This window comes from Giraffa tippelskirchi, chromosome 4 (genome assembly GCF_054371585.1).
Source record: "Giraffa tippelskirchi isolate mGirTip1 chromosome 4, T2T-mGirTip1v1.2.pri, whole genome shotgun sequence".
Taxonomy (NCBI): Eukaryota; Metazoa; Chordata; class Mammalia; order Artiodactyla; family Giraffidae; genus Giraffa; species Giraffa tippelskirchi.
This window is the reverse complement of record NC_137278.1, coordinates 181,603,836-181,620,602: the sequence shown is the minus strand read 5'-3', so window position 1 is coordinate 181,620,602 and position 16,767 is coordinate 181,603,836. Positions and strand designations below refer to the sequence as shown.

Here is a 16,767-nt window from a genome sequence, read left to right as displayed (position 1 = left end):
CAATTTATTTTTTCTATTTTAAAAGTTTATGATTTTTCTTTTTTAAGTAAGTAATAGTAAGAAATGCTTCTTTGAGCTTCACCAAGCTGTAAGCTTGGAGAAGGAAATGGCAACCCACTCCAGTATTCTTGCCTGGAGAATCCCATGGACAGAAGAGTCTGGCAGGCACAGTCCATGGGATCGCAAGAGTTGGACACGACTTAGTGACTAAAACACACACACACACACAAGCTGTAAGTTTAGTCTTTGTCCAAATGCCCTGAAAGCAATTCACTCACAGCAACCTGAAGGCAGCACTCGGAAACTGTGTTCTGCCCTCACTTGGCTACGGTCTTACATGCTCAAGCATGGACACACACACACACATGTACAGGCACATTCACTCACTCACTCACATGCTTCCTGGAATTGATTTTTAAAAATGAAGCGAAAACTGAACAGTGTAAGTGGAGGAGAGAAGTTTCAATCCACAAGAAGACTCAGCAAATACTGTAAAGGCTGTAAACTTAGTAATATAAGCAAAGGTTCTACTCAACTACATTACTCTAAATTATCACTAATAAATTATCTAATACTTGAGTAAGTTCATATTTTCAGATTATAAAAGGGTCATGCTTATCCTTCCCTACCCTGACAGAAAACAGTCTACACATACATGAGACTTACACCCTTATTTGCCTCATAAAAAATAGCTGCCAAACAGCTAGGCCATTGTTATCAACTAACTTCTTCTCCGGTGGCATGAAAACCACATTCCTGGGCAGCACGTAATCATAGTGTCTGACCCCCCAAGAACCATTAAGTCAAACTCCCTTACCCCCAGAGGGCAACATACTATTGTACCCTCTCCACTTCTGAGCCAGCTATGAACAATGGACAATAATTGCAACTGTCATGGGCAGTCAGTAGGAAAAGTAACATAGTGCTTTCCCCTCCAGGTTTTCTGCCAAACCTGATCCAAGCACCAAATAACCGTGCCCCCCAGCAGAAAAAAGATCTACAGGTGCTTTTAAAATGCATCAGAAAACAGCTATTTGAACAGAAACAGAGGACAATAAGCAAACTTGTGCTCTGAATATGCAGCTTAAAAAACTCAAAATTAAAGGCAGAAACTTCTTTTGTGACTGTACTGCAGCCTCCTGAACTAACCCCACAGGCAAGCCTGAACCGACAGCAGAGCTTCTTTCCTCTAAGCTTATTATCACTGCTGCTGGCTGCTTTCAAGTTAGACTTGTGAGGAAAACGAGGTAGGGAAACACGCTTGTCCTCCGATGGAATGAGATCACAAGGCTGGGAACAGGCGGTCTTCTTGGCTCAGCTCTTAGTTATTACCCAGGTCATAGCAGAATAAAGAACCTTGGAGAATATGTCCTATATCGCAGGTGCAAATGGGTTAAAATCCCACAAAATAATGGACCTGCTGCTTCAGAAAAATAAGAAACTTCACTGTTCTCTTTAACCTCTGTCTTCAAGCTCTGTAAGGGATATTAATTATTATTTGCTTGAATTTCATTTCATTATAGATTATGGTTGCTTAATTTGTGGATTAGCAGGAATTTATTCTCTTACCACCCACTCAAAACTAATCATAGCCAAACTCCAAATAGTTGGATGAAAAGTGAAATACTCAAACACCTTCTGGAAGTTTTCCAGTCTGAGATGGCTGATATCACCTAAGTCAAACTTTTGAGCAGACTGATCTATGGTTTGCCTTTCTTTAGGATGCTCTGATGTATCAGAATGTTGAGAGACGATTGCCTCTCACTGGGAGAACACGTGCATGAACAGACATATGCAAAAAAGTTATTTATACACATATTTCTACATGTATATTAATACAAATCTGGTGATATTTTAAATATATATTCAGTCTCTATCAAAAATATACAAAGTAATATGTAACAAAATCTATTAATATTGGTAAGTATATTTTTTCTTAAAATTAATCCTTTAGAACTTAGAATCAAAAGTGTCCTATTGGCAACACTAGAAAACCATGAGTTGCCTACTATGCTCCGAAAAAACACACTTTTAAATTAACTGAAATGACCATTTGACTTTATTTTCATATGAGGAATTAAATATTCTTCCTGTATCATTCCTGGTTTTAAATGTAGATTATGTACATTCATAATTTTAATATGTAGACTGTGTGAAATTATCTTGTAATATACAGTTTTAACCCTGCTGTAGATATGTTTGTACTTATAAAGTAAATCATTAAAAATTTTTAAAAATGATGAAAACCAAAGACTGTTAAAAATATAGGTCATTCTGTTAAGACAACATACTCTTATAAGGCACAGAGAGAAAATAAGAACTCTGGTATATCCTCTTTCAAATGAGAAAGAAGAAACAGCAAAAACAGAATGCATGAGGGCAAAAGTAGTTTACCACCATCCATATTTCTAAATATCAGACTCATTTTGGTACATTTTAGATCAAAATAATTGCAAACATATTACCTTTTATTTCACCAAAGTTCCCTGATCCCATTGCAAGAAGCTTGTCTTTCCAGTCTTTTGAGAGTAGCTTTTCAATACTGGGGGTTTCTGAGTAAAGGAAAAAAAGAAAGGTAGGCAAATCAACATGACTATCTTTCTAATGCAGTTCATTAAAAGTCTATCTGCTAAAAATAAGGCCACCCCTACCCCGCCCCCAGTTCATAATGACTTCATCAACACACTGATAACAGGGGAGGAAAAAAAAGAATGTGTTTTGTCACCTGCTGTTTCAAAATCATTAGCTTTTTCCTCTTGCGGAACAAAGCCTAACTAATTCTTTATGACAATGGGTACATATAAACCTGCAATTCATTGTTTTTCAATTTGGTGAACAAATTCCTGCTATAATGGATGCTTGTCAATTTCAGGGTGTTAGTCTGCAGTCAAAAAATAATTATGTTGATAAAATGCAGAGTAAAAAAAAGGCAAAGAATTAGCTCTTAAATCTGCTACATGTAATTATATCCCTCTGTGTGTTTACAATTACATCCACTTTATAATATGTGTTTAACATCGTGTGGTGGTAAGCACACTGTGGAAAGATTTGCCAGTATCGTGAACATATAAAAATAAGTTAGTATAAAAGAAGCTTTACAAACACTGCAAAATCTAGAGACGAGAGTAATGCCCGTAATGGAAACTTACTTGCTTATTTCAGATTTGCATCATACTCTCTTAAAATGCCCTGTGTTAAGACAGGACACAGAGGTTTTAGAGAGCAGAGTTATGTGGTAGTTTGATCCTTGCTTCTTTTTGTCACATGGTTTTGATCTCCTTTTGTGTTGAATTTTAATGTATAAGTAAACATAAATGCTAATAAAATACCCAAACATTAAACTCAGTTCCAAATAATGTAATTGTATATTCTTGTCAGCATTTAGATGGGTACACAATTACAATGGCTTTCAATCCAGCGATTAGCACTGCATTCAGTTAGAAAATGGTGTGTACTAAAAGATAAGTGTCCCAGTATGCTCCATCTAAATAACAATACCCACACTTATTATCTAGATCGAAGACACACACTGCCATTCTCCACATTGGTGTTTATGTGTATTTGTGTTTGTTCAGACATTTGTTTACCCCCTACTAAGAGCATAAAGGGAGTACATGTTAACTTATCAAAGGGACCGTCTGGCCTAGAGACCATAAGATTATTAGAAACGGGTTAATTTTCCCCACAATAAAATGCATTTTTAAAGCGTCTCCTTGGTTAATGCTTTCTACTATTCTCAGGCCCTCATCTTAAAGACAACAGCTATCCGAGTCAAGAAGCCTGTGTAGAGTTTTCAATGAAGTGAGGTGTAATGTTCCTTGGAAAAACTGTGACAACATGCATCCTTCTTTTTCACGTGCCAAAAACTTGGGGAAAATAAAATGGTGAAAAATCTGAATAATTACTTCTTCAATAGCTTGTATATATAGTGTGAACACACACACAACTACTGTACGCACATTTACATGGAATGTGTGAAATGCATTTTTTCCTTTGTAACAAAATATAACTCTTCATTTGTCACATTTAAGGAAAAAGGATGCTAAAGATTTTACTTTTTCTTAAAATATCCCTATTTGTTTACCATGTTGTTTTGAAGATGATAATGGCAATTCTGAGTAATAAAATGCATTAAATCTCTTCTTACTGCAATCAATATTTCTGTTCACTAAGGCTTTAAAAGTAACTTTAAAATACTTCTACAGGGATTTTCAATGTGTCTACATTCCCAGTAAACACTTTTTGAGTGAAATCATTTTTTAAACCTTATCAGAGTAGGTCAAACAAACACCACTGTTTTCTTTTTTCCAGCACCCTACAAAAATTCTTGAGTAGCATGTAAACAGGGCACAGCCAATATGGTATTTGCAATCGAGTACTGTCAGTCACTAAAAGCTAACAAACCTTTGCAAAGCAGGAATGCAGCAATAGAAATTCATTGTGTACTAACAATAGGCCCCTGAACCTCCAGCACCAAAAGCAGACCATTTTACTTTTAAGGCTATTGTCTGCAAAGTCCATGACAAAGCTTTTCCCCTGCAGCTAGACAAAATATTCACTGTAGTGTGCTCACAAAGAAACAGAAGTCTTCTGTCTAAGTTGCAGAGTTAAAGAAACAGCCTCCAGATTTCTGAAACCTGCAGAACATTCTTGGCCTCTTTATTAACTTGCATGAAGATAGAAGGTTCGCATACAAAGTCACTTTTTTTCCAAGTACCTGACTTTCAACATATACTACAGAAAAATGAATAACTTCTTTAAGAAGAAGTAATTCGAAAGATGTAAAATCAGAAATATATCTAACTCAGGGTTGTTGTACCTTTGGATGAATAAAGACAATAATACTTGGAATTTGCATGAGGTATATACTTTAAAACGCAGATTCAATAAACACGTATTGAACATCCTGTGTGCAGGAACTATGCTAGATGCTTTTGCCAGCATTCTTTCATTTAATTAAAGCAAACACCTGAACATTCAGATTATGTTATTATATCTATCTTTCAGGTTTTTTTTTTTAAAAACCAAAGGACTTGTCTGAGGTTTCACAATATGTAGTGGGCAGAGCTGAGTCTTGGCCTAAGGTTTCGTTTTGTTTTCCCTACAGATTCCTAAGTCTCTTGTTGTCAACCAAATGATAATGATAGCTACTATTTTGAGGTTAAGTGCTAAATAGTGGATCATGTCCATTACATGTGGTATCTCAAGCTTCTCATAATAATCTCCTGAATTATATACTGGTACATCTGTTTCACCGTTGAGAAACAAAAGCTTTGAGAAAGATCATGACTTGATCAATATGGAGCTAATTTCAACTTATTGGACCCCAAGGCCTTTGCTCTTTCCAATACATACACACCACTGCATTTTACCTGAAAAACAGTCATGGATAGACAAACTCTTGTTATTAACTCCAATGGATGGATGAAGTAGACATCTGAAAGGATAAATTGAATATCCCAGGGTAATACGTTCCTATGATCAGCATGAAGAGATTAAAAGCCAACATTCCTTAGAGCTTTCATTATGTTCAGGACGTAGTGCCACTATATGACTCTGAACTTTGCAATTCTGGATGATTTAAAGAGAACCTATGACCATATAGCAGATATATGCATCGAAATGAAAATGTATTCACATAGCAGAAGGGCTGTTGGGCTATATGTCAAGCAATCTGGGTTCTCACCAGGACTCTGACACTGTCTAGCTCGAGGAGGAACTAAAGCATATCTTTTCACCCATTTCACCCCTCTATTTGAATTAATCTAAAACAAAGAGCTTTAAGCAAATGCATGTTTGGTATTCTACAACTGCTACTGTTCCAACTTATTTCCACTGGTAGTTCATGAAAAAATGTTAAGAAATGATCTCACAATAATGATCACAATAAATGGACATGTACCAGTGACTGAATTTCTCTGAAAACAGTAAAGAGCCCATAGAGTATAAATGATTAGAACTGCGAAAGACCAAATGGAGAAATCTCAATATTTATAATACACCTGTTCATTAATATGTGAATATGATTAAAGTGAAATCTGACACAACTATGTAACGGCTGCTTCAGTGTTTACGGAGTCAAAGAGAGAGTAGTTATCTATTAAATATTCAATTTTCTAAACATTTTCTAAAATGCAATTAAAATATATATATACTTAGGATTGTTATTTTATACAATTGAGTATGGCATGTTTCTGGACATATAGTTATTTCCAAATGTTTAAATTCTGTACTAGCCATTACTTTCATATTAAGATGTATCACAGTTTTATTTTAAATGCTTTAAAGAGTCTCCTGAGATGTACTTCTCCCAGGCATCGGAGTATCATGATTACCATCAAAATTAAAGCTAGGGTTCTCTATATTAAAATAAGCATGATGGATAATATTAGTTATTGCATGGCATTTCAGTTTATAGAATGCTTTCAGATACAATAATTTGTCAATGGTGTATATTGTTATTATATCCATTTTGCAGATGAGAAAACCAAGGCTCAGAAAGAAAACCAAGACCCGGCATCACCTAGCCAGAAAGTAGAACAGATGGAATACAAAACCACGACCTCTTAATTCAAGAATCCCCCCTTTTCAGGTGAAGCATAAAAATGTATATATATTTTTAAAAAAATAAAATAAATATTAGGCAAGAAGCTAAAAGATAAATTAGAGAGAACTGAAAGCTATCCTTATCAGTCAACCTATATTAGTAAGATGACTATAACTGGGTGACTTTTGTCTCTTTCTACCATCAGGACAGAATGTTATGATTTGGTATGTTTGCCTGCCTTTTCTTTCTCACCCTTGCCTCTTTTGCTCACATACGCTTCTTCACATCAATGCCTATGGCAATCCCCACCACTGAATGGCCCCCCTAACCGTGCCAGCCATTGTTACAACAGCATCCTGCCTCTTTAGAGCCTGTTCATTCCCTACAACTCTCACTCCTTTTTTCCTTCAGTGCCAAACACTCTTAAGACTGACTCCCTCATCTGGAACAATGAGACTCAGAGACTCATGCCAACATATTGTAATTCTCCAACAAGCTCCCAGTGCCAAGAATTAAACCACATTCGCTCCAGTGCAGTAGCTTTACACATAAGCTCAGGTTTTTGCTTTGTGTTTATGTAGGTTTTTTTCCCTTAATCTCCCTTGAGCTGCAGTGGCAGAGCTCATTGAAAAATCAAACAAGCAAAAAATATGTATGGATAATACGTGACTTTTCAAAAAGTCCCAGGAAGTTAGGTCATACCAAATCTACCACTGTTTATACTTTCATTTTGTGGCTTAAACTAAGCTGTGTTATTTCCGACATGTGATAGGTGAACATTTAGGGATGAAAGCTATCTTTTGGAAGGAACAACAATATGGCTAAAAGTCAAAAATATACTAATATCTCCTTCAAAGTCAAGAAGTAAAAGCATATGTAGATTTTCATGTCATGGATTCAGCTTTTTAAACCTGGAAGGATCTTTACATAACATTTAGATAAACATTTCACAAAAGGAATTTACTAAAACATATATTGGACATAAATGGAACATAAATTGCTTGGCTACAACTGAAAATAAAACAAATAAGCATTCCAATGTCATGTAAATCTAATTAATATTAAGCAAATTTACATTTCTTTTCTATAAGATGTAGATCATTTTATGTGCTAACAGACTGTGGATCTTTAAGTGAGTTATTGGTTACATTTGCTGTTTTGTTTAGTCGCTATGTCATGTCCAACTCTTTGTGACCCCATGGACTATAGCCTGCCAGGCTTCTCTGTCTATGGGATTTCCCAGGTAAGAACACTGGAGTGGGATGTCATTTTCTTTCCCAGGGGATCTTCCTAACCCAGGGATTGAACCCATGTCTCCTCCATTGGCAGGAGCCAACAGGGAAGCCCATGGATTATGTAGTATTATTTAAATATTTGACCAAGGAAACTAGTATTGGGAGATGACTGTTTTGGCTCAAGTTGGGTAATAACTAGTCTAGGCCAAACACTTCATTTTACAGACTGAAAATATAATTAAAGGTTAAATCTTGCCTAAGATCATAAATCTAATTAATAATTAAGGCAGAACTTGAAGTCCAACTCTTAGTTTGGTGTTCTTTTCCATATACCACACATCACAACATGTTTTTTAATAAAGAGTGAAACTTTTCACAATGAAATATTAGTCTGGTTTTATTCAGCTCATCTAGTTTTAGACAATAAATAGATGATAGGTGGTCTGGGTGGTGAACCTCTGTTAGTATTAGGTACTGTTAATTCAGTACTCTCCCCTCAGAAGTTTTCACTTGATGGCCTCCATTAAACTAAAGAAAATGTCAATTAGTACATTTGGCTAGATATATTTTTTTCTTTCAAAAGCTATTTACAATTTAGTATCTTGCTATTTAGCTATTCAATTACTGATAAGAAGATTATTTTTGAGGGGAAGATTGTGCTGAATCTGGATATCACATACCAGGATGAGTTCAATTCGTGCCGATAATAGCTGCATGTCCAGATAATATCTGGGGCCAAATATTAAACAATGTAATGGAAGTATAAAAACTTCTACATTATCTGGAAAGTATCTGTGCAATGAAGACAAGAAGGCCTTGTAACAGTCCCATTAGCCAAGTGCTACAGCTAGTCCGCTACTGGAAATGTCAAGTTCTTCTAGGAAATGTTAAAAAAAATAACACACCACAACACACAATAAAAACACATCTGAAATTCCAAAGCACTAGGATTTCAATAAGCCTCCTTTTATATGTAATCATCCTGAAGTGAATTAAGCTCTAGAAATACTTTACTCATAGTAGTGCCAAAATATTTCTTTGTTTCCACTTGAAATTTAATAAGAGCTTGGTTAGGAAGAAAAAAAAATATCTTTGGCCTGCCGACTCGAGTTTTGAAATTTTAATGTACAATCAGTTTTTTCTGAATATTGAAATATCTAAATCATTACCCACAGGCTTAACTTTCCTCAATGTACAGGCTAAAACTATTAAAACACTTGTTCAATTATGCCTAACTTTATACCACATTTTAGAAAAATATTTTTCATCACATGATTAAATCCACCATAATCAATATGATATAATTGCTATATATCAATAAACTTGGTTTTCCTCTTCAAAAGATGACTCTATATTTCCTACGCAAAATATCCTTTAAGGGGCAGTCTTACGAAACTCTCCTAGTTTTATCCACTCCATCACTTGGAAAGTAACTGCATTTCTTTGTGTAGACTAAAACATTCTGCTTTTTTCTTGTTTTAAATATTAGACCTCAGCAAAAAATAACATAATTACTTTGTGGGCAGCATTTCAAAAAGGAACTGCAAAGAGTTTTTCATCATGTACAAAATCTCTCTTATGTTTTGCTACAAAATGTAAAAGAAAAAAAAAGTCATACGACATGACTCCATCACTTACTATGACTAATTTTGTTATCTTTGGCAAGTAATTTAACCATTTTTGTGATTCAATTTACTCACCTATAAAAGGGGATAATAACTATACTTATACTATTGTCAAAAGAATTAAATAACTTATGTAAAGCATGGAAGACAATGCTGGGTTCACAGTAACATTTAAAAAGTTTGACTAACATTACAACTACAACTTAACATGCAACATCTCAAGAGAAATACATCAATAACCAAATGAAATATATATACACATGCATCAATTTACCCATCATTAAAACTACCCAGAGATCAAAAGCTACATCAAACAGTTATAGTTTTATTTATTTTTTCAATAGTTCTATATATTTTATAAATGTGATCATTACTATTAGTTTCACTGGTTTATCTGTCATACCAATGAATTTCTCAGTTGGTTCATGTCAAAAAAGATGACAAAGAAAGAGATATACTAGTAAGAGGGACAAAGTAGTAAGAAGGACAAAAATAGTTGTCACTTCCATTAGGTTAATGTATGAATTGTCCCCCAAAAGCACAGAAATACAAAAATATTTTTTGACCACTGTCTTTCTAACTTTCCAAAGGTTCCATTAGGTCCTCAACAATGGCTCAAGCTTTTAAGCCAGTGCTGTTGACAAGTGAAAGGGAACAACAAATAGCTTTGTAGTTCTTTTCTCCCAGGGTCACTCAACCAGCAGTAATAGTTATTATTTTTATTTATTAGCACTGTAGCCCTGTTCTCCATCATGGCCAACTCACCCCGACCCCCATGACAGGAAAAGCATTTTTACTTTTAATAAAAATGGGAGTGTGCAGGACTCCTGTGCCAGGCTCTTCGGGTAAAGTGCACATCTAATGAATATTGTCCATCTGTATCAAATAATTTATATCAGCATAGTGTGGGTGGTGAAACGTGAATTAAGTTCTAACCATTAGGCACAATTAGAGGGGGTGAGAGTGGAAGGTAGGAGGAAGGAGCAGGGTTACTAAGGCAGGAGGGATAGGACAGGAGAGCAAAGGTAACTTGAGAGAAAATTGGGAGGAAGGTGGTCATGATCCATCAATTAATAGTCAATTCATAACAGTTAAAATATTCCTCATAAAAGATTTTCAAGACTATTTCATCCAGCAAATAACCAACTTTCTCAGAGACCAACTGTAATATACCTGTTTTTTCCATCTGTTTTATTTGAAATAGTACCATTTCAACTGCATATGTATATATATATATGAGATAGAAGAAGAAAAATAGAAGAAAGACAAGCCGTAAGAACTCAATTATAGTAAAAGGTATATAAGAATGCGGCATACTTAAAACAAATAAAGTCTTAACTTCAGGAGACAAATTTATGAACAAACAGGAAAAGTTTGATTGCTTAACCATATCACAGTTTAGTAAAGAAGCATAGTTCTAAGCAAATTCTAAATGCCTATTGATATATTTTAAGCATTACCTAAATATGTATTTGAATTATAAATGAAGCAATTACCTTACTCTTAGTGTTCAGATAACCATCCATTCAATTAGATATCTAGACCATGTTGAAGACAAAAATTAATGATCATATTTGAAGAATTTTGTCATTGTTGTTTATAAATGGGAAGGTGAGTGGTAGAGATGATAAAGGAGATCCAAAAAGCATAGAAATAGAAATTCACTTAACATACATTAGAGTAAGAATTCCAATACTTTAAAAATATGACAGAATGTTTTACCACTGGAAGTGAGAATTAAAGCACATAGAGCCTGATGCTAAACCAGTACACATCCTGAATCTTCTCTATCACAACATATGTGAAAACAAATCGCAATCTCAGCTTGCCAGATGCCTGAAAAGATATGAACAATAAAAATGACATGATTCATACGATAAATCAGAGATTGTGATATGCAGGTAGCTGAACAGTTGAGCTGAAAAGCTACTTATAATTCAAATTATATTTTTGTGTTCTAATACATAGCATCAGATTTTTAAATTAAGAAAAAAAATCCTCTGATTTGCTTAAAATCATATATCTAAATTTGTACATAGCCTTTGCAACCAAAGTCGTCCATCTGGCTCAACAACTTGTTATATTTGGTCTCTCATAACCTTTCATGGATTTTGGATCGTGTCATTTTTAGAGCAATTTTAGATGAGAAAATACAATAGTTTTATTTGCAAAATGACATTTAATGTCCACAAGCTTAGATACAATCTAATCAGCAATGAAACTTAAAGTTGTGTGTTAGGTATGACTTGCTGTGAACCAACAAAATGCAGAATAGCAAAAAAAAAAAAAAGTCAATGTGTAAAAAGCATTTTCATTTAAGAAGGAACAAGTAAAAGAAGACAAAAATCAAATAAAAAAAAGAAAAATCTGGAAAAATGGCAAAAGGCATAGTTTGGCTTTCATTTTTCTTGCATTACCAGAAATGTAACCATTCTCAGTGTTAAAAGCAGTGGGTACAAAGTTAGTCAAGTACAGTCTGTTTGTATATTCTTTTAATTTCTGGAATTAATGAATGTACAAAACTATTATTTTTGCTTTTAGTGGCATGATATACTGAGTTATTAGACTATTTTTTAAAATATATGGATACTTTTACATTTTCTTTATTCGCACAATTTACACATAAATGAAGGTGCGCACAAGCGTGCACACACACACACACACACACACACACGAGCAGGAGGCCTCCTATTCTATTTATTCATTCTTTTATCTAACAGTTATCATTAAGCTACAACTGTTACACTGTGATAGTAAGACGTGGCCTCTGAACTTCAAGACACTCACAATCTCTTATAATATACCGTGCACTGTTTAGATGTATAGACTAACAGTGATCAGATGCTAAACCCTGGACTCAAATTGCTGCAGAGTCACTGAGTTGCTCTCCTTTTGTTTCATTTGCTGCAGTCAATGTAAATAGAACAATGCCTTACTTGAATCATTATATTAATAAGTAGTAAATAAATGTGCTGGTAAATTTTTTTCCCAAATGTTACTATTGCAGCATCGCCATAGATTTCTAATCTTACGTTTATCAATTAATTGACCTGCTATGAAACATTCTATGAGCCAATAATTTCCAGAAGTGGGATCAATTTGTCATCTTGTCTGTAATTAGGAATATGATATGAACTAAATCATGCTAGGAATACAACAGTAAACTAAAAGGTAAGACTATAAGAATAGTAGAGTGGGTTGATTGAACAAATAGTGTGTGCTATGTATTGTTCCAGGTATGCTGGATACTAATAAGAGGAAAACAAATGTAGACCCTATGCACCTAGAGTCCTTAGTCATGGGGAAGCTTCTTTAGAATGTAAAACTCCAGGCCACTGGCAGGTTTGGCTCTAATGTCTTAGCTGAGTCCCTGGAGTCCGTACTTTTCCAAGACCTGAGTTAATTTTCTGATGTGTAAACACTCTTCAGGGCATAAAAATACGTATAAAAATATTCCATTAAATCTTCAGAAACTTGAAAACTTTTTTTTGAGTGAAGAAGAAAAAGTAGAATCTATAGAACTCTTTTTTGAAAGGTAAAAAAAAAATCATTTACTAACACCAATATGAGTGTTATTTATCATTTGAGTGATAATTTAAACGTTCTTAACTAAAACCATTCAAATATATTTCAGTACTTTTCTATGTTACAACTGAAAGAAATACAGCATCTCAAAGGAAAAACAAACTTGCAGTAAAATGCAATAAAGAACTACCAGGAACTGACATACATTTTATTTATTAAAAAGGGGGGAAATGAAGAAGAATTGTTAGAAGAATTGTTAGAAAATTTTTGTTTAAAAATCTTTAATAAGGGACCATGAATCACATTACTACATGTTAGAAATACATATCTATTCTTTCATATAATGTACTACACACATCATATAAGTGGCAAAGAAAGAGAGGAACTCCTGCAGTGTCAGTCAAATGACAAGCACATCCCTCTGGAATGGTTGAGAACTGAGGGGGGTAGGTTTAAAAGAAGGTGGAATGATGTTCAAGTAATTGGTAAATAAGAGAAGAATGAATGGGATAATATTCATTATTAATTTTAAAAAAATGGCAGGACAACAAGTCACAAATCCTGGAAACAGTGTCAATGGTAGAAAATATAACCTATACTTTGAATGTAGTTAACATGGATTTCTACAGCACCACAGTATTTTGCCTGCTTATTCTTTCTACATTCTTAAAAACACCAATCAGTAACATCTACAGATCATGCCTTACATCTAATAACTGAGAGAAGAACATTGCCACATAAACTTTTGAAAGAATAATGACATATGAGGGAGAGAGAGAAGAGGAGACAGGAGAGAGCGTGCCATTAAACACCCCCCTTTCTCCTGGGCTCGCCCATCCCGAAGTCATCACTGAACCTAACACTCATACATGCAATAAATGGTAGACAGAAATGCAGATCACCTGAATCTTTATCTTTCATATACACGTATTTAGTCAAATTAGTACAGAATATTTATATATAATTTGAACTCATTTATTTCATGAGAAATGTATTTGAGGAGAGAAATTAGGTGGTGGTGGGGTAAAAGGGCACAAAGACTGTCCATCATACTATGATGTGTATCCCATGCTTTCCTAATTAGTTACTGATCTAAAAGAAAGAAAGAAAAAAAAAAAAAAGGTAGTGAAAAGCTGACTTAAAACAGCCTAGAGATTTTGGTGAAGTACAATGAAACATCAGTAGTTTAAAAACTAAGATATAGGTCAAAATTTTATCACAAAAGGATGGATGAATCCAGTAAAATGACAGACCATCCAATTTTCTGACCTGGGGGTCAGAGAGCAAGCTTTTATAAACTTGGGAATGGTCTCTCAAAAGCCACAAAGGTCTGTGTTCCACATGTCAGAAATTTGAAAGTGTTTATACCTCTGAGAATTTTCCCTGAGGGAACTGAAAGCCCCCAGGAACCTGCTATCTCAGTTCTCACAAAAAAGGTGCAGAGTATGTTTAAGCCCCACAGGGTCTCTGTTGTTGGACATCAGATCTGTCCAAAGGGAACACTGGGACGAATACTGAAGAAGGTTTCAAAAAGCCTTTAGTGCCCTCAACTATTTGGAAAAATCTAGGAACTATTCTAGGAAGATGATTCAGATAAAACATTGTTAAAATTACGCTAAATTAGAAATGCATATCTAATCCTCAAAAATTAAACTGTTCCAATGAAAGGAGTCAAGATCTTCAGTTAAATTTCAAGCATTCCAAAAAAGTCCTTCCAAGTGTGGTAGCTGCTTATAATCTTATTTGCAGAAAGCAAATAATTTATTGCAGTAAATTTGATAAACTAAACTTTAAAGTCACTGCAATAAATTTGTAAGCATCCAAATAAATCTTTATTACTAGAGAGGGGCACATTATCTCCTTAAAATATATGGTTGTGGAATTAAAAAAGTAAAAGAAAGTGTTCTCTTTCTAAAGCAAGAAAACACATCTTTGTCCCCCAGCAGCTACCAAAGAACAAGAGAGAAATTACTTTGTTTAATTAGGGGATTACACTATTTATAAGCATATTTCCAAAATGTATGAAGTATATTAAAGTGGATATATAATCTAATAGGCTTTCCTATTATATACTAGGTGTCAAATCATTTTAGTCCATAGTTCTATATGTAGAACTTGGCTTATTTACCTCCCTCCCTTTTCTTCTCAGGAGATTGTTCAGCTTATAGTGCAGCACCCTCAAAATGATAAAGCAGCCAAAAGCCAAATCTCAAAACACGTGGTTATGTGCCAAATGAAGCTGTATAAAAACTAAAAACCAACACCTTAAAAAAATACGTGATTTACGTTTAATTGAAATTTGTGTTTTCATACATATTTCAGCCTTTCTGTTTTTGTTATGACACATAAAGTGCCTAAAAAATAATGATCAGTGAGGGTTTCACAGCATGGAGGGGGGAAAAAAAAATCATAGGAAAAAAAAAGTTTATTCTACACTATTTGAATTCATTTAGGTAGTTCTCTATGGGGCTGCTACCAAATCCTTTAAGCCCACCAGCCTCTTACCTACATTAAATTAATGAGGCATCTCAAGCATTCATACTTCGCCAGCAGCTCTAGGCTCTCCAGTTGGACACCTACAATTTACTAAATTACAAACAGTGACCTAGGGGAGACATCTGTTTGTTATATACAATATTGTATTATAACCTAGAAAAATATTGGGGAGATTAAGATGATAAGATATATGTTGAATTGTATTTTCTGAGGTTAATAGGGGCCGGTCTACAATTCTGTGATCTTCTCTTTACCAATACAGGTTTCTATTTTCCCATCAGGAAGTAAAGGCCTCCACAGATTAACATTATGAAATACAATACTTATGAACAATCCAATACTTAGAGGTCTGTATTATGCCGTGATACTCACTGCCTCCATACAATACTTTTATTAAGCTGCAAATACATTAAGCTTGATTATAATCAATTTTTTTTTTTTTTTTATAATACCACCTTCTTACTAACGCTCATAACACTTGGCTCCCAGGGATGTACTTATAATGAGATGGCCGGGTGTATTTTCCATTAAAGCCTCCACTGGAGTTTCTATAGCACTTTTTCTCATATATTTCAAGTTAAATGCTCCCTCTATTTTTATGTTTGCTTCACAATAGCCAGTCCCTTTTCAATGATTAATTTTCTATTCAAAAACAGTTTGCTTCTCTTTCCTTTGTCCTGTCATGGTTTCAGAACAACCTCTTTTCTTTTCCCTTGTCCACGGCAGAAACTCACCTCCTCTGACACCCACCCCTACCCCAGACCACTACCTTCTAGTCTCTAAATTCTTTTTAGTGACACATCGTCCAAAATATTAGGAGAGTTCTCCCAAGCAGGGGGTTACTGAATTAACAAAAACAAAGCTCTGAATGATCAAGGCTATAACTGAGCCAAGAAGTACTGTAGCCATTTATATTATATGACCTCAGCAGTCTCTTGATTGAATTGCAACCCTGCATTAAATCAAACACTATGTGTTGTGTGTGTGATTTTCTAAATGCTTGGGTGTGTGAGGTGGAAACAGGAGGGTGAAGGAAGGGTGGCAAAGAGATGATAAATACTCTGACAAAAAAATTCTCCAATCCCAGTGCACTTGGGTTTTCTTTTTAACATGCTCTCTGCTTTGTTTTCGAACTTAGATGCATTTTGTAAAAATCCTCTGAACTGGTATTCCAAAGCATGTTTAAACAACAGAAATAATGGAAGCATAATTGATTGCAGCTGGGAACTGTCACCCCTATCAGTAAACAGCACCTAACTGGTAAATACTACAAGCTTGTAACAGATTCCTTTATGAATTGGGCACTGTACGAAGACTGGGCATTCCTTGTACCACACAC

The 16,767-nt window shown here is 34.7% G+C and overlaps 1 protein-coding gene across 50 annotated transcripts in view; it reads right to left on the bottom strand.

Moving 5' to 3' along the window:
- Positions 1 to 16,767, bottom strand: part of SOX5 (SRY-box transcription factor 5) — a 1,114,103-nt gene that overhangs the window by 248,084 nt on the left and 849,252 nt on the right. For all 50 annotated transcript variants that reach the window (XM_081482956.1, XM_081482931.1, XM_081482958.1 and 47 more), the window contains one exon: positions 2,466 to 2,552. In XM_081482956.1, the coding sequence (XP_081339082.1) occupies positions 2,466 to 2,552 (87 nt within the window). The remainder of the gene's footprint in view (positions 1 to 2,465; positions 2,553 to 16,767) is intronic.